The sequence below is a fragment of the Pelobates fuscus genome, chromosome 1 (assembly GCF_036172605.1).
Source record: "Pelobates fuscus isolate aPelFus1 chromosome 1, aPelFus1.pri, whole genome shotgun sequence".
Lineage (NCBI taxonomy): Eukaryota > Metazoa > Chordata > Amphibia > Anura > Pelobatidae > Pelobates > Pelobates fuscus.
In genome coordinates this window covers 497,931,259-497,949,976 of record NC_086317.1, presented here as the reverse complement: position 1 = coordinate 497,949,976, position 18,718 = coordinate 497,931,259, and the positions used below count along the sequence as shown (strand labels likewise).

The following is an 18,718-nucleotide window of genomic DNA, read 5'->3' as shown; positions in this document are numbered from 1 at the left end:
ACAGTCAGCATTTCCGGTGGTACAGGCTGTGGTAAAAATTCCATCCTGCTCCTCATTTCCCTCTGGTAGAGGGTCTCTTCCATGGCTGGTGGGGGTGTAACATTGCGAGCTCTGTCTCCCTCCATTAGTTCGGAAATAAGCATAGCTTTGGATTTGTTGCTGGCTATCTTACCCCTGGCTTCCAGCAGTTCCTTTAACGTCTTCCGTTTTAATGTAGCATAATCCGTCTCCATTCACTTCTGTGTTCGGTTCTTTTTTGCATACGAATTGCCATTCCCTTTTCTGTTCGGCCGTTTGAATTGTATGAACCACGCTTTTCGGCTGTAAGGCTGGATCCCGTTGCTTGCCACCAATTGTAGCGGAGCGGCAATATTAGATCCCACGAACTCCGCTGGTACGGAAGGTAATCCACAGTCAAGCACTGGAAAGTAAGGCAATATCCCAAATCCCCCAGTAACCGGACGAAACACAGTTCTGGGAGTCAACTGACGTGTTTATTCACAGCTCCAGTATTTATGCAAGTCCCCATGCAAGGGGTTTCCATACTGATATAGCAGGGGTAATACAGTAGGGGACTACATGGGGGACTTAACATTTTGAGCATTTCTCCCATCAGGCACTGCTGGACAAGAGGGATACTCCCACTGGAATATACCGTTAAGTGGATTATCCCTCTGTGCAGCAGAACCGGAATTTCACATTTAAATCTATAACTTCAACAATATTCAGGTTATTTAGATGAATAGACGTTCAGTAGATAGCTGGGGTCTGAGGGTACATTTCGTGGGAATTTCGCTCAGATCCCATCTAAAACAACCGAACGCCGCAAGAATTATACTTTGCCATTGAGTTTGTCTAAAAGTACCGAACACCGATGGTGAATCACCATAGGGGAAGGCCGGAGCTCCCGAACGGCCTGGAAGCACAGCGGTGTTCGTGCCGTCGAGTAGCCGTTTTCAGTTCCACGCACTCGACGACCAAACACCGCTGTGGAGATAAAGGATCCAAGATGGCTGACCGCCGCGTGGTCGGTAGCCGAACGACGGCCACCTAGGAAGGTCTTTAATTACCGATTGCAACAATGTGCAATCGGTTAATGAGCGCCACACATCTCTCTGTGGGCGTAGCTCATTCGGTTCACGAACGGCCCGTAAAGTCGCCATTCGTGAAACGAAATACATGAATGCCATCAGCGTATGGCTGCTAGCATACGAATTACATGCACAAACAATATAAACCCAGGTTACACATATTTTACAGTGATTATTGCAGACAACCTTTTGACACCCATAGTCCAGTATATTACAAGTGGCTAGGTTTGCCACAGGACGTAATCCAATTATCTCCAAGGATAGTGGCAAAACTCCATTGAACAAATGGCAGCAAAAGACAATAAAATACATAAAAATATATAACTGTGCAGCCATTGCATAAAACAAGTACTTTCAACATATCCCCAGATAGCTCAGATCTGAACGCACATTATTACTGAATGGCGCTCAGATCACACACATACAGTTCAATTGCCATGGAGCCAAAGTCTTTTATTACACGAATAGGCTCCATTGCATTGCTATCTAGGTTAAATGAGTTCATTCAGTAAATCCGAGAATCTACCGAACGCCAGGGCAGAAATACATGAATAGACCTTTCAGCATAGGAAAATAAAGTATTTAAATGCCGGTCCATAGTCAAAAGGCAGCAGGCAGGCAACCAGGCTCCTCCAATGCATAGTGGCGAGATTGGTCTCGTCACAATTATAGTTCTTCTTTTGCTCTGTATTAAAAAATATATATTTTAACCCATTACAGACAGAGCGCTTTTTCTTGAGGGTACTAAGCCTACTATTGGGTTCGCCTGCTTGGCTTACCCATTCCAGTCTTCCTTTGTATCTCTGTCTTGGCTTATGCCCTAAGTATCACACAACCATTACAACCCTGGTGAGAGAGCTTCTCACCCTTACCACTGTTGTACATTTCCCTACCCTGGAGCTTGTTCACCTTATTCAGACGAACGATTCCACCGAACAGTGTCTTCCTAAGTTGTATAGAACTGAACGCAGGCGATGGAAGTCCAGCGGTGTTCGGGGGTTTCGGTGCCTGATTGGAGATTCATGTACAAACACTGCTGCCTGCGTTCATGCAAACAAGATGGCGGCCACCCAGACGAACAATTAGAACACTGCGGTGGAAATGTTACAAAGCATCAATTTAGGCTTAACAAGTTCAAGGGTTGTCTCCAGTTTGTGTGGTTGTTCGGCAACCGAACCATATAGTCCCAATTGCACGAACAGAGTCTTTTAAAAGTTTTTAAGCCAGGTCTATTGCAGGGGCCATAGTCCTGGGGCAAGAGGCTGGCGAGCAGGCCCCTCCAAGAACTAGTGGCGAGGTTCTGTTCGCCAAAGGACCCAACAGATTTCCTGCAGGCTCTACAATTGCCACCTATATCGCCCTTGAAACAGGGGTGGTAGCAACCCTGGCTATGGACAGCCTTAACTAGAAACAGGTCAAAGGGTCCAGAGGTGGGGAGGAACTCCAGTCACTATGTTTACAAGACAGGACTTTCTATGAGTTTCAGTTGGGGCTCTAAGGGATTCCGGTACAACCCGCTCCCATTCTATGTTTTATGTTTTCTTTTTAACAGTATTTGCTTTATTTTTTTTGACACACGGCTAAGTGCATTCTATTTCTTCATTTTTGTTCATATGTTTGAAAATACAAGGGTCTGTATGAAGTATGTGTGACTGGATGTGTGATTGCATGCTGTTGGTAGGTATTTGTGAATGTCGGACGGTGGGAGCTCTGGAGTACAGGTCTGGCATTACCAGTCAGACTCTATCTGCCTGTTATTTATACCTTATTACACCAAATCCCTCCATGTTCACATGGTCCTTCATATGCAATTTGGCTCAGATCTAAGGATATTCAGAAGCCATTATGGTCTAATTAGGGTTACAATATAGTACCTGCCCGCTTTATATTATATTGTATACTCTAAATTGCACTTCTACCCTGGATTTGGTTACTAGGGACCAAGAGCACTATGACTACATTTTCTCCCTTTCTTGAATGAAGCTGGGTATATAGGAGAATGACTGTGCATCTGAGTGTGTCAGAAGAGGTCGACACACATATGTTCACTTTTGAATCATAGCCCTTCTTTGACCAGTCTCTTTCACGCCATGGTATACCATAATGTTTCTATGACCTGACTGCCATCAACCCACATTAACAAAAAAACCAAAAAAATGTGTAATTGCTTGACATTTTTGTATCACTCCGCCAAAAATAAAGATTAACAAAACAAAATAATGTTCCTGAGGCCAGTCCTAAAGTTTCTAAAGGCATTACCTTAAAATTTAGAGTTGATGACTCAAACAAAGTTAAATTTTAAATCAAAGTGTTTAGCAAAAATATAAGGTATTCAAGACTTCCCAAGCACTCTGAGTGTTCTGGAATTGAATATTTTTTGCTATGAAACGTATCAATTGGGAGAAAAGCTGTTCAACACCATCAGATGTCCTCTCTAGAATGTGACCAGATACTAACCAAAGGCAGAATGTCACACTCCTAACTTGGCCCCAATACATTTCAGTTCTTAAAGGGACACTATAGTTTTCAGAACAACTACAGCTTATTGAATTTGTTCTAGTGAGTAGAAGCCCTTCAGGCTTTTTGCTGTAAACACTATCTTTTCAGAGAAAATGCAATGTTTACATTACAGCCTAGTGATAACTAGTGGCGGCTAACCACCCTTCTGGGTATATGGGAATAGTAAACTTCCAAAGTATGATTCCCCTTGTAAATATATATCATATATCCAGAAGGGTGATGATCCTGAACTCAATTCTGTTTGTGAGTGTTCTACCTACATTTAAAAAAAAAAAAAAAAAATTATACGGTATTACGCTATGTGCAGTATATTCTTTTTAGTTTTTAGATTTTTAAAGCATTTTATTGAGCTGTGTTTCCTAATCACTTCAAGTTATGCTACACCATTTAAGTGATTGTATATCTCTACATGTTTCTGTTTGTTTATATTCTTTCGATATTGGGTGTGTTTGTGAGGTACATCTGGGAGAGTTATTTCACATATTTCTCACATATATTCATGATTTAAGTGTATCTTGTTTTTTCTATAGATTTCTCTGTTGTATTTGACACAACGACAAATTTCGACTTTCTTCACCATGAAAGGGCAACTACGGCGACTCCTGCAGCTCTTCATCAAATTGTTCTGATCACCGAGGAGCCAGTTTACATCTAGAACTAACACACCACAAGGAATATTTCTTGTGTTTTAAGGTGCTACAATCATTATCCTTGTTACCTTGGGAATTGATAAATGAACCAACACACAGATAGTTTGGGCTAAATTACTTGAATAAAACACTAATTACATTTTGTTTACGTTCCATTATTTAATAAGGTGGTGGTCGTTATTGCTCAAGGGCTGCCACTTTAACGGGAATACGCTCAAAATATCTGCAGGTGAAGTAGAAGTAACCTATGCAATATTTTGAGAATTTGTGTGAAATTGTAAAACACAAAACCATATATGATTGTATTTTGTAGTTTGATGATAATGTGAAAAGTAAATTAAAAGGCTAAGCTGTTTGTGGTGTCCCTTTAAACAGGATTCTCCTCCTAGCTCTGCATTCACTAGGACTTGTTAAATATTTCACAGGGACACCATTTGCTGGCTGAAGATGGAGTTTAATATATTCACATTCAGTAAATTGGAATATAACCACATGTTTGCATTGGTTCTTGGTCTTCCCACCTGACACAGATACATTAATAACATATGGAGAGTTTACTAGAAGATCCTCTGTAATGAAATAGATATTGTCCGGGGCTGCATTCTATGTCAGTAATAACTCTCTGATAAGATGTCTCTAATTATAGTCCTCAAACAGAAACCTGGTTGTAATGTGGTCCTTTAATGACAGTAAAGTGTTGGTAACATCCTTGTGTGTGAGTAGTACTGCAGACTCGGATCAGGAAGCACCCGTTGAGGTGTCAGTTATGTGGAACGATGTGCCCATGTTAGTCATCTAGAACGAGGTCCTCAGTGATTAAATATATAGTATTCTTGGATGGCGACTGGGATCAGTAATGTGCATCAAGGTGCTCTGCTGTCAGTTGTAGGATCTCCTTTTCATTGGCATAAAGTGGGATTTTACGGTCTAGGAGCTGCCAGCGAAGTGATAATTCATCATTGGGTTCTTGAAAATTCTAAAGGAAAGAAAATCCAAATTATACTAAACACAAATGGAAGTTCCTGGAATTAACAGAAAAGAAAGCGGATTGTTTAAAACCTCAATATCCTGTAATTTGGAACATGTCTGAAAACAGATTTATATGTTGCATAATATGGAGCAAGCTCCTTCTATAACTCTAGTCGAATGATGTTAATTCCTTAATTCCTTCCCAATAACCAGCTTCCTCTTATTAACATATTTCTTATTAAACCAATAACCATCTTTGTGACGAACTACCCTTCGCCACTGGCTTCTGGAGGGGCCTGATTGCCAGCCTCCTGCCCCAAGACTATGGTCCTGCAAAAAGACATGCTAAAAATGGGAAAATGTGCCTCTTCCCCTCCCCCTTTTTCCTGTCCTATTGTTCCTCCGGCAGTGCGTTGTCCCAGGGACACTGCCAGACCAGTTTAAACTGGTTGCTTTGTCCCTCCTCAATCTCCCATCAGCCCTTGCTATTTTCTGACCTCACCCTTCCTTGTACTATAGGGCACATTTAACATTGGACATATTGAGTGCTCGGTTCCAAGCTATCTGGAGATATGTTGGACATATAGGTTAAACATTGTGTTATAAGAGTTATGTATTTTTATGTGGCTTTTGTAACAGTTTTTGACTTAGAGATATTCCCTGTACCTGGAGATAATTAAGTTACCACAGCCACTTAAGTCAATTATCTCCAGGATAGAGGAGAAGATAGACCGGCTGCACAGCCTAAATCTGTGGAACTATTTTGGGCATTAAAACCATGGTTGCGGTTGGTCAAATGTGACTTCCACAAAACTTTTGAACCCCTGCTCTGATCTGGGTGATTTGTGGGGATATGTTGTGTTTTGAGGTGTATTCTGTCTGTACGTTATTGAGTTAGTCCATTGTGTTTGGTAATTGTATCACAGGCAGAGGGGAGGGTTTGTGTACATTATCTGGGAGTGCCTAACTGTACAAGAGTGTTTTGATTGACTTTGTAACCTTGTGGGAAAACTTGTACAAAAGAGACAATAAACCCTCAGTTCAATGTCTCGTTATTGTAGGGAACTGCTATGATCACACTGGAGATTGCTTGTATACTTCTCTGAGCTCTAATCACTTAGCTCTTTTAAGAGCTGTTCCTGATATGCTCTCCTGGAGGAGAGGTCTTTCAGACACGGTCTGGAGGACAGAGGCTGATCCAGGTGGACAGAAGACGGTGAGACTCCAGTTAAGCTACGGCGGTTGTGGAGTCTGCGGTGGTTGTGGTTTCCGGTGCGGTGCTTATGGTCCTCGGTGTCAGCTAGGAAGCATCCATCAATGGAGGTGCTCAGTGTAACGGACTGTTTCAGCAGACAAGGGGTTAAAATCGTTTAGGCAATAATTCCCTTTTCAGAGACAGGCACAGCTACTCCAGAACACCAAAACTAACGAATTGAATATAAGTGAATGCACCAAACTCCCGAACTGCATACAAGGGATTAAGGTAGCACTCCAAACTCCCGAACTGGAACCTCACGAATAGCTACTAGCAGACTGTTACAAATCGCTATTTGTAACTGGCCCTTTAAATGAAAAATTGCCCCGCTTCCCTGGATTGTGGAGAAGCCTATTTGCCAGCCTCCTTCCATATGACTATGGCCCCTGGAAGATTGTGCCCCTGAAAACTTTTTAACTTTGATTGGGTGTGTGTGGCCCTTTAAGAACTGTCTGGGGGACATATTGTGACTTTGCTGAAAAATGTCCCTTTAAGACTATGTCCCCAGACCTGTAAAATAACTTGCCCCTGGCTTTCTCCCACTTGGTTCAGTAAATAGGGCTTACTGAACCAAGTACCACACAGGCGGACCACCCAGAAGTTAAAGTATGCAGGCAATTTACCTCCCAGGCTGTGAGGTTACTGCAGGTTAATTGCCGAGCGCTGGGTGGCCGCCATTCGGCAGCCGAACACGTGGCGGCGGCCATTTTAGTAATTCGAATGCGGTCAGCGGTGTATGCTAAAGATTCTGTGGAAATCGGCTACACATTTTACCGAACACCGCTGACCCTTACCTTCCCCTACACTTCGTTTTTCAGCTCCAGAGACTAAGTCCCGTTCGAAATGGGACTTAGTCGTTTTTCCGCATGAAATTGACCGACCGCACAGCCCAAATCTATGGAACTGTTTTGGGCAGGAAATTGTGCTTGCAGGCGGTCATAAAGGACTTCCACTTAACTTTTGATCCGCTGGAGGGATTTGGCTGATTTTTGGAAGTGTTTATGTTTGATGTATGCTGAGTCTGAATATGTAAGATTGAATTTATGGAGATTGAATGTATGGTTTTAAAGTTACAGTGTATGTGTGAAAACTGTATTTTTACTGTATGCTATAATTATGTTATATGTTTATCTGAGGGGAGGAGACGTGGGGGTGGTACCATGTATGTGATTGGTTAATTTCATCCTCCCCCTGGGAGTGTCCTGTGTGTACCTTATCCTAATAAAAAGCAGGCTGGGTTTCCCAGACCTCAGACCTCTTCTGACCCTTCAAAACGTAGTCTCGTCTCGTTATTGGAGGGAATTGCTGTATTACACTGGGGATTGCTATGCTCTGCATATTCCCCTGAGCTTTAATCACTTAGCTCTTTTAAGAGCTTGTTCCGGATACGCTCTCCTGGAGGAGAGGTCTTCCCCACACGATCCTGGAGGACAGAAGCCGATCCAGGGTGGAAGGAAGACGGCGCGGCTCCAGTTAAGCTACGGCGGTTGTGGAGTCTGCGGTGGTTGTGGTGTCCAGTGCGGTGCTTGTGGTCCTCGGCGCAAGCTAGGAAGCGTCCATCAACGGAGGGTACTCGGTCGGAGTGCATGGAGCTCCGTTACACAGATGAACAGGAAAAGCTCCCAAGCGGCTTACACTCCTGGCAATCAGTCTCTAACAGCATAGAGTGAATCCCCCCCAATAACGAGGCAAGGCTCCGTGTTGACGGTCAAGCAGTGGTCTGTTTAATGAGGGCTACCTGCCCAGTATTTATGCAGGTCTCCCACCTGGTGGACACTCCCCTAGGGGACCAAATGGGAGACTGTAACAAAAGACAGACATGTAACATATCCCCAGATAGCTGGGATCTGATCGCACAAAACTACCGAATAGCGCTCAGATCTTATTCACACAGTTCAATTGCCATGGAGCCAAAGTCTTTAATTACACGAATTGGCTCCATGGCTGTGCTATCTGGGTTAACATTCACATATACAAACTACCGAATTAACATGTATTCGGTTAAATCTGCACGAATAAGAACCAGGGGGCTGGAGGCTCAGCGGTGCCTGCACGTAAAAGTGTCCGCTTTTAGTGCACTGATTCTGGGCTGAGCACCGCTGGCCGTCCGGGGAGCTCCTTAACACCGCCACCTAGTGGCCGTTAAGTGTAACCGCGGCCACCCAGTAACAGTCAATTAAGCTGCGGTTATTCGCAGCCTTAGGGAGGTAAATTGGCAGCACACTCCAGCTTCCAGGTGGTCGCGCATTCGGCAGTTTATTCGGTAGATAAGCCTTTCTGCAGGGAAAATAAGTCTTTTAAAGTCTGGTCCATAGTCCAAAGGCAGAAGGCAGGCAACCAGGCTCCTCCAAAAGCAATGTGGCGAGATTGGTCTCGTCACACTCAGTCAGGGTGCCAGGTGATCCGTTACAATCTTCATCTCATTAACATATTTCTTACTAAACCAATAACCATCTTCCTCTCAATAAAGGACCACTAAAGCTCAATGAAGTGGTCTGGGTGCCAGGTCCCCCAGGTTTTAACCCTTCAGATGCAAACATAGCAGTTTCTGAGAAACTGCTATGTTTCACTGAGGGTTAATCCAGCTTCTAGTGGCTGTCTCCCTGACAGCCGCTAGATGTGCTTCCCCAACGCTCAATGAGAAAATTGCATTGAGGATGCAGAACGTCCATAGGAAAGCATTGAGAAATGCTATCCTATGGCCGTTTTTAATGCGCATTCGGCTCCACTCGGCAGCTGACGTCAGAGGGGGAGGAGAGGTCACCAGCACCGAGGGATGCCGGCACTGGATAAAGGTAAGTGACTGAAGAGGTTTTAACTCCTTCACCCCTGCAGATAAGGGGCCCTGAGGGAGGGGGGAACCTAAGGATTATATATATAAAGTGATACTTTAACATATTTCTTACTAAACCAATACTCATGCTAAACTTACCTTTGTGATCTTCTAGCATTCCTCAGAGATTCTAATTAATCTATCGTCAAAGGCGTATATACACATATATACACACACACATACACTGCTGTGTTTGTGTGTGTGAGGGTGCTGTTAGTGTGATTTGTGTGTGAGGGTGCTGGTAGTGTGCCATGTGGGTGAGGGTGCTGTTAATGTACTGTGTGTGAAGGTGCTGTTTGTGTGTGTGTGTGCGCTTGTGAGGGTGCTGTTAATGTACTGTGTGTGAGGGTGCTGTTTGTGTGTGAGGGTACTGGTAGTGTGCTGTGTGTGTTTGTTAGGGTCCTGTTTGTGTTTGTGAGGGTACTGTTAGTGTGCTGTGTGTGTTTAGGGTGCTGTTTGTGTGCTGTGTGTGAGGGTGCTGTGTGTTTGTGAGGGTGCTGTTTGTGAGGGTGCTGTTTGTGAGGGTGCTGTATTTGTGTTGGTGCTGTGTATGTGTGTGGGAGCTGTATGTGTGTGAGTGCTGTATGTGTGTGGGTGATGTATGTGTGTTGGTGCTGTATGTGTGTTGGTGCTGTGTAAGTGTGTGGGTGCTGTGTGTCTGTGGGTGCTGTGTGTCTGTGTGTGCTGTGTGTGTGGGTGCTGTATGTGTGTAGGTGCTGTGTGTGTGGGTGCTGTGTGTGTGGGTGCTGTATGTGTGTGCTGTGTATGTGTGTGCTGTGTATGTGTGTGAGTGCTGTGTATGTCTGTGGGTCTGTGCTGTGTATGTGTGTGTGCTGTGTGTCTGTGGGTGCTGTATGTGTGTGGGTGCTGTGTATGTGTGTGGGTGCTGTGTATGTGTGTGGGTGCTGTATGTGTGTAGGTGCTGTGTGTGTGTGGGTGCTGTGTGTGTGTGGGTGCTGTGTATGTGTGTGGGTGCTGTGTATGTGTGTGGGTGCTCTATGTGTGTAGGTGCTGTATGTGTGCAGGTGCTGTGTATGTCTCTGGGTCTGTGCTGTGTATGTGTGTGGGTTCTGCATGTGTGTGGGTGCTGTGTGTGTGTAGGTGCTGTGTGTGTGCTGTATGTGTGTGGGTGCTGTGTATGTGTGTAGGTGCTGTGGGGGTGTGTGCGGGTGCTGTATGTGTGTGGGTGCTGTGTATGTGTGTAGGTGCTATGGAGTGAGACCGGCAGGGGAGATCTCAGGATCCCCCCTGTCGGCTCATGCAGAGCGCTCTTAGCCTCCCTCTCCACTGCAGCATGAAGGGAGGCAGGAGAGGACCCAGGGAGCTCTTGCCAGCAGCTCCGCCGGGTTCCTCTCGCGAGATCTGAGCGTTGCCGCGACAACGCTCGAATCTCATGTGAGTGAACTCTAACCCCGCAGGCTAGAGTTTACTCACCACTGGACCACCAGGGAAGGCAGAAAGGAAGGATCCCCCCTCCCTACATAAGGTAACAAGGGATATTAACTAATCTGCCCCCACCTCCACTGGACCACCAGGGAAGGCAGAATGCCTGAATCTGTTTTAAATCTGGGGTAGCCCAGATTTAAAACAGATTCCTGCTTTACCCTCAATACAGAGCCTCGTCTCGTACTTGGTGGGGATTATTCGTATGGTATTCCTGTTCAAAAGAGAGAAAGGGAACTCTAGGACAGAATGTCCAGGGTACACAGGTAGGATATCTCAGAGTGAGCTAATACTGATTAAAACCATAATTTTATTAATACATCCTAGACATCAACAAAGCAATAAAAAACTCACACAGCCATAATTCCACAAAAATAAGGGGGGGGGGGGATCCTTCCTTTCTTCCCCATTAAAACTCAAACACCCCAAATAAAGTGCTAAGAAATAAACAGTGAAGTGGTTTAAAAATTCATCTTAAGCCTAACGCGTTTCGGCGCTCAAACTAGCGCCTTTCTCAAAGGCTATCAAGGTTCCACTTTATTTGGGGTGTTTGAGTTTTGATGGGGAATTTTGTATAATTTTTTCTATGTTAGCTAGGAAGGGCTTGGGACCTGTTCCAATATTTCCTAGGAAGATCTTGGACCAGCATTAGTTAGCTTTGACTAATTGAGACATTAGAGCTATAGGGCACACTGACTCACAAAACTATCGAGTCAGAGAGACTTGTTCCCTTTATAGCTGCATATTGGCATGTATACTTTGCTATTCTTTGAGCTAGGTTCCTTTATGGGATTTTAGGCTTCTATTACTATTTTCTTATATAAGGTAGGCATCCCTTCAGGTCTTTATCTATTTCTATAAGATCCTATACCAGGGCATTCCTAATATAAACTTTATTTGTAATTGCTGCTCATGAGCAACTAACCTTGTTTTATCCCATATTATTCTGGTGTCCCTCCCTAGTAAGATATCACATTTTTTCCCCATATTTTTGTGGGATTATGGCTTTGTGAGTTTTTTTTTTTTTTTTTTTATTGCTTTGTTGATGTCTAGGATGTATTAATAAAATTATGTTTTTTATCAGTATTAGCTCACTCTGAGATATCCTACCTGTGTACCCTGCACATTCTGTCCTAGGGTTCCCTTTCTCTCTTTTGTTAGTCCATATACATAGGGTTACCCCCTAATATTGGATATTCTCAGGACACACTACACTGTTCCTATTTTACAGGACTTCTTTATTTTTCTGGTATTCCTGTTCGGCTGTTTGGAGTGTTCGTATGCTTGCTTGTTTGGCTGATTGGAGTGTTCAGTAGCTGCCTTTGTGTTCGGGAAGGGAATATTCTAAACGGCTTTTACCCCTTCTATACTCGGGGTGTCATTACAGGTGGCATTACCTATGAGTAGGGGAATGAGTCAGCAGGCCGAGATCATTATTTGGGGGCATCAGCTTTGAAGTCATAAGTACAGCTTTGGTATAGGGGAATGAATTGTTATTATGGACGTAGAAAACGGAACGTCACTTTCACAAAATAATATACATCACTCCAACTTTTGCTTCTACTAATGGGAACACTATCCAACATAATTAGGTACCTGCAGAAGTCGTTCCATATCCTTTACATTTTCCAGGTGAATATTGACAGCATTAGTCTCAATCCAGGAATTATCCGTGTTCCTTGGATCATCAAGGTATCCATGAAAAACCTACAAGGTACACAAACTGTATTACCCTACTGACTCTGCAATACTCGGATACATACCTACCACATGGGGCTGCCAATGTCTCAACTCGACTGCTAATAGAATCACATAACACAGCATGACTTTCTATAATGTTACTAGAGTCACTTACTGCTGTGTGTGACCATCTATAATGTTACTAGAGTCATTTACTGCTGTGTGACTTTCTATAATGTTACTAGAATCCCTTACCACTGTGTGACTTTCTATAATGTTACTAGAGTCATTTACCGCTGTGTGACCTTCTATAATGTTACTAGAGTCATTTACTGCTGTGTGACTTTCTATAATGTTACTAGAGTCACTTACCACTGTGTGACCTTCTATAATGTTACTAGAGTCACTTACCGCTGTGTGACCGTCTATAATGTTACTAGAATCCCTTACCACTGTGTGACTTTCTATAATGTTACTAGAGTCATTTACCGCTGTGTGACCTTCTATAATGTTACTAGAGTCATTTACTGCTGTGTGACTTTCTATAATGTTACTAGAGTCACTTACCACTGTGTGACCTTCTATAATGTTACTAGAGTCACTTACCGCTGTGTGACCGTCTATAATGTTACTAGAGTCACTTACTGCTGTGTGACCGTCTATAATGTTACTCGAGTCACTTACTGCTGTGTGACCGTCTATAATGTTACTAGAGTCACTTACTGCTGTGTGACCGTCTATAATGTTACTAGAGTCACTTACTGCTGTGTGACCTACTATAATGTTACTAGGGTCCCTTACTGTGTGACCATCTTTAATGTCACTAGAGTCCCTTACCACTGGGTGACTGTCTCTAATGTTACTAGAGTCACTTACCGCTGTGTGACCTATATTACTAGAGTCATTAACCGCTGTGTGACCTTCTATAATGTTACTAGTCACTTACCACTGTGTGACCTTCTATAATGTTACTAGTCACTTACCACTGTGTGACCTTCTATAATGTTACTAGAGTCACTTACCTCTGTGTGTGACCTTCTATAATGTTACTAGAGTCACTTACTGCTGTGTGACCGTCTATAATGTTACTAGAGTCACTTACTGCTGTGTGACCGTCTATAATGTTACTAGAGTCACTTACTGCTGTGTGACCTTCTATAATGTTACTAGAGTCACTTACTGCTGTGTGTCACCTTCTATAATGTTACTAGAGTCACTTACTGCTGTGTGTGACCTTCTATAATGTTACTAGAGTTATTTACTGCTGTGTGACCTTCTATAATGTTACTCGAGTCACTTACTGCTGTGTGTGACCTTCTATAATGTTACTATAGTCATTTACCGCTGTGTGACCTTCTATAATGTTACTAGAGTCACTTACTGCTGTGTGACCTTCTATAATGTTACTAGAGTCATTTACCGCTGTGTGACCTTCTATAATGTTACTAGAGTCACTTACTGCTGTGTGACCTTCTAAAATGTTACTAGAGTGACTTACTGCTGTGTGACCTTCTATAATGTTACTAGAGTCACTTACTGCTGTGTGACCTTCTATAATGTTACTAGAGTCATTTACTGCTGTGTGTGACCTTCTATAATGTTACTAGAGTCATTTACTGCTGTGTGACCTTCTATAATGTTACTCGAGTCACTTACTGCTGTGTGTGACCGTCTATACTGTTACTAGAGTCATTTACCTCTGTGTGACCTTCTATAATGTTACTAGAGTCATTTACTGCGGTGTGTGACATTCTATAATGTTACTAGAGTCACTTACCGCTGTGTGACCTTCTATAATGTTACTAGAGTCATTTACTGCTGTGTGTGACCTTCTATAATGTTACTAGAGTCATTTACTGCTGTGTGTGACCGTCTATACTGTTACTAAAGTCACTTACCTCTGTGTGACCTTCTATAATGTTACTAGAGTCATTTACTGCTGTGTGACCTTCTATAATGTTACTAGAGTCATTTACTGCTGTGTGTGACCTTCTATAATGTTACTAGAGTCACTTACCGCCGTGTGACCTTCTATAATGTTACTAGAGTCATTTACTGCTGTGTGTGACCGTCTATACTGTTACTAGAGTCACTTACCGCTGTGTGACCTTCTATAATGTTACTAGAGTCGTTTACTGCTGTGTGACCTTCTATAATGTTACTAGAGTCATTTACTGCGGTGTGTGACCTTCTATAATGTTACTAGAGTCACTTACTGCTGTGTGACCTTCTATAATGTTACTAGAGTCATTTACTGCTGTGTGTGACCTTCTATAATGTTACTAGAGTCACTTACTGCTGTGTGTGACCTTCTATAATGTTACTAGAGTCACTTACTGCTGTGTGACCTTCTATAATGTTACTAGAGTAATTTACTGCTGTGTGTGACCTTCTATAATGTTATTAGAGTCACTTACTGCTGTGTGACCTTCTATAATGTTATTAGAGTCATTTACTGCTGTGTGTGACCTTCTATAATGTTACTAGAGTCACTTACTGCTGTGTGTGACCTTCTATAATGTTACTAGAGTCACTTACTGCTCTGTGTGACCTTCTATAATGTTACTAGAGTTATTTACTGCTGTGTGACCTTCTATAATGTTATTAGAGTCACTTACTGCTGTGTGACCTTCTATAATGTTATTAGAGTCACTTACTGCTGTGTGACCTTCTATAATGTTACTCGAGTCACTTACTGCTGTGTGTGACCATCTATACTGTTACTAGAGTCATTTACTGCTGTGTGTGACCTTCTATAATGTTACTAGAGTCATTTACTGCTGTGTGTGACCTTCTATAATGTTACTAGAGTCACTTACCGCTGTGTGACTTTCTATAATGTTACTAGAGTCATTTACTGCTGTGTGTGACCTTCTATAATGTTATTAGAGTCGTTTACTGCTGTGTGACCTTCTATAATGTTACTAGAGTCACTTACCGCTGTGTGACCTTCTATAATGTTAATACAGTCACTTACTGCTGTGTGACCTTCTATAATGTTACTAGAGTCATTTACTGCTGTGTGTGACCTTCTATAATGTTACTAGAGTCACTTACCGCTGTGTGACCTTCTATAATGTTACTAGAGTCATTTACTGCTGTGTGTGACCTTCTATAATGTTATTAGAGTAACTTACTGCTGTGTGACCTTCTATAATGTTGCTAGAGTCATTTACTGCTGTGTGTGACCGTCTATACTGTTACTAGAGTCACTTACCGCTGTGTAACCTTCTATAATGTTACTAGAGTCGTTTACTGCGGTGTGTGACCTTCTATAATGTTACTAGAGTCATTTACTGCTGTGTGACCTTCTATAATGTTACTAGAGTCATTTACTGCTGTGTGTGACCTTCTATAATGTTACTAGAGTCATTTACTGCTGTGTGTGACCTTCTATAATGTTACTAGAGTCATTTACTGCTGTGTGACCTTCTATAATGTTACTAGAGTCATTTACTGCTGTGTGTGACCTTCTATAATGTTACTAGAGTCATTTACTGCTGTGTGTGACCTTCTATAATGTTACTAGAGTCATTTACTGCTGTGTGTGACCTTCTATAATGTTACTAGAGTCATTTACTGCTGTGTGTGACCTTCTATAATGTTACTAGAGTCGTTTACTGCTGTGTGACCTTCTATAATGTTACTAGAGTCGTTTACTGCTGTGTGACCTTCTATAATGTTATTAGAGTCACTTACTGCTGTGTGACCTTCTATAATGTTACTAGAGTCACTTACTGCTGTGTGACCTTCTATAATGTTACTAGAGTCATTTACTGCTGTGTGTGACCTTCTATAATGTTATTAGAGTCACTTACTGCTGTGTGACCTTCTATAATGTTACTAGAGTCACTTACCGCTGTGTGACCTTCTATAATGTTACTAGAGTCATTTACTGCTGTGTGACCTTCAGGGCCAGCCTTAGGGGTGTGCGAGCTGTGCGGCCGCACAGGGCGCCATGGAGCAGGGGGCGCCCTGCGGCCGCATAGCTCACACGGCAGGGGCGTATTAGCCGCGAGGCAAACAAGGCATTTGCCTTGGGTGGCATTTTCCAGGGGGCGGCAAAAAAGCGCCCCCAAATGCCCAAGGCAAATGTCTTGTTAGCCTTGCGGCTAACAGACATGCCGGCGGGCTGCTGGGCGGTCGGGCGGCGCTGGTGGGCAGGCTGGCGAGGGAGCACTTCCTCTGAGCTGTCTGCTCAGCTCCCTCGCGCGCCGCAGAGTGAGGCTGGGAGCCGGAATATGACGTCATATTACGGCTCCCAGCCTCACTCTGAGGCGCGCGAGGGAGCTGAGCAGACAGCTCAGAGGAAGTGCTCCCTCGCCATTCCCAAAGGTAAGGAGGCTGGGGGGGGGGTGTTTAAATAAATCTTTAAAAATGTGTTAATGTGGGTGAGTGTGTGTGTGTCTGTTAGTGTGTATGTGTCTGTTAGTGTGTGTCTGTGTCTGTTAGTGTGTGTCTGTGTCTGTGAGTGTGTGTGTCTGAGTGTGTGTGTCTGTTAGTGTGTTTCTGTTAGTGTGTGTGTGTGTGTGTCTGACTGTGTGTGTGTGTGGCTGTCTGCCTGTGTGCCTGTCTGCGTGTCTGACTGTCTGCGTGTGACTGTCTGCGTGTGTGTGTGTGTGTGTGACTGTCTGTCTGTGTGTGGCTGTGTGTGTGTGGCTGTCTGCCAGTGTGTGTTTGACTGTTTGTCTGTGTGTGTGTGTGGCTGTTTGCCTCTGTGTGTGTGGCTGTCTGCCTCTGTGTGTGTGGCTGTCTGCCTGTGTGTATGTGGCTGTCTGCCTGTGTGTTTGTGTGTGGCTGTCTGCCTGTGTGTTTGTGTCTGGCTGTCTGCCTGTGTGTGTGGCTGTCTGCCTGTGTGTGTTTGTGTGTGTGTGTGGCTGTCTGCCTGTGTGTGTGTGGCTGTCTGCCTGTGTGTGTGTGTGTTTGTGTGTGTGACTGCCTATGTGTGACTGTCTGGGCAGACTAGATGGGCCGAATGGTTCTTATCTGCCGTCACATTCTATGTCTGTGTGTGTGTTTGTGTGTGGCTGTCTGTGTATGACTGCCTGAGTGTGTTTGTGTATGTGTGTGTATATGGCTGTCTGCCTGTGTGTGTGTGTGTGTGACAGGGTGTGTGGGAAGGGGGAAGGAGTGGGGGAGAGTGGGACGGGAAGGGGGGGCGCTGTGAAGATTTTTCGCACAGGGCGCCCAAATGCCTAAGGCCGGCCCTGGTGACCTTCTATAATGTTATTACAGTCACTTACTGCTGTGTGTGACCGTCTATACTGTTACTGGAGTATCCATGCGTACAGCATTAATACATTTATTTACTGGAAAATTCATGAATAAGGACAAAAAAAAATAGAGAAGGAAGAAGGGGAAGGAAAGAAAATGGAAACATTATGTGGTAATGCTTTTGTTTGTGTCTTTGTCCTTTGCCTATGTATTGGTCTGTAAATATGTATTAGATATACATAAAAATCTAAGAATAAAGAAATAAAAAAAAATAATGATTCACTATTAGGGAGACATAAAAGTGTATAATGAAACCTCCATAGCACCCCATTGTAGTATTACATTTGAATGAATTGCTACGCACCCTGGTCCCTCGCCCGAAAAGTGCTATGAATTCGGCCAAATATTCAGCTTTCAGAAGGGATTGTAGCATTGATGGGATCTTTTCCCCGGAATCGAGAGTGCCCTGTAAAACATAACTTACATTACCCACAATGCTCAGAGCTTTATATAACAGACACTTTCATGCATTGAATTGGCTAAGATTATCAAGGAGGCTTATCAGAGGCCTCTTCAATGAGATAACGTGCTCTGGGTGACTATTGTGTCCCTTTACCTGAGAAATGTTAAAGGGACACTATAGTCACCAGAACAACTACAGCTTATTGTATAGTATACCGCTTATTGTATGGTATACAGCTCAATGAAGAGTATACAGCTTATTTTATGGTATACATTTCAATGTGTGATATACAGCTCAATGTATAGTATACAGCTTATTGTATTTGTTCTGGTGAGTAGAATGTAGCGGGACCACTGCCTGTTCGTGAATTGCTGTATTATATTCTGTGGGTTTCCCCATTATTTTCGCATAAATGTGCCTGCTCACTGTTCGGGAGGTCCTACACGACAGGAATGCATTCACCTCCTGAACGGGGACCACCCCGATAACTCATTTAGAATGTTGGTATATTATGTTCGCACCTCATAATGAGCTGTCAAAACCACAAAGCGCAAGGGAAGCCTCGGTGCGTGCCTCCACTGGGTGGCGGCCCGTTTGTCA

General features: G+C 43.4%; 1 protein-coding gene across 1 annotated transcript in view; it reads right to left on the bottom strand.

The window, feature by feature from the left end:
* Nucleotides 1-4,694: 4,694 nt before the first annotated feature.
* Nucleotides 4,695-18,718, bottom strand: part of LOC134573608 (transient receptor potential cation channel subfamily M member 2-like) — a 447,574-nt gene continuing 433,550 nt past the window's right edge. Inside the window, exons 32-34 of the mRNA XM_063433396.1 lie at nt 18,020-18,121; nt 12,358-12,468; nt 4,695-5,237 (exon numbers count right to left, since the gene is read on the bottom strand). Of these exons, the coding sequence (XP_063289466.1) occupies nt 5,112-5,237; nt 12,358-12,468; nt 18,020-18,121 (339 nt within the window). The 3' untranslated portion in view covers nt 4,695-5,111. The remainder of the gene's footprint in view (nt 5,238-12,357; nt 12,469-18,019; nt 18,122-18,718) is intronic.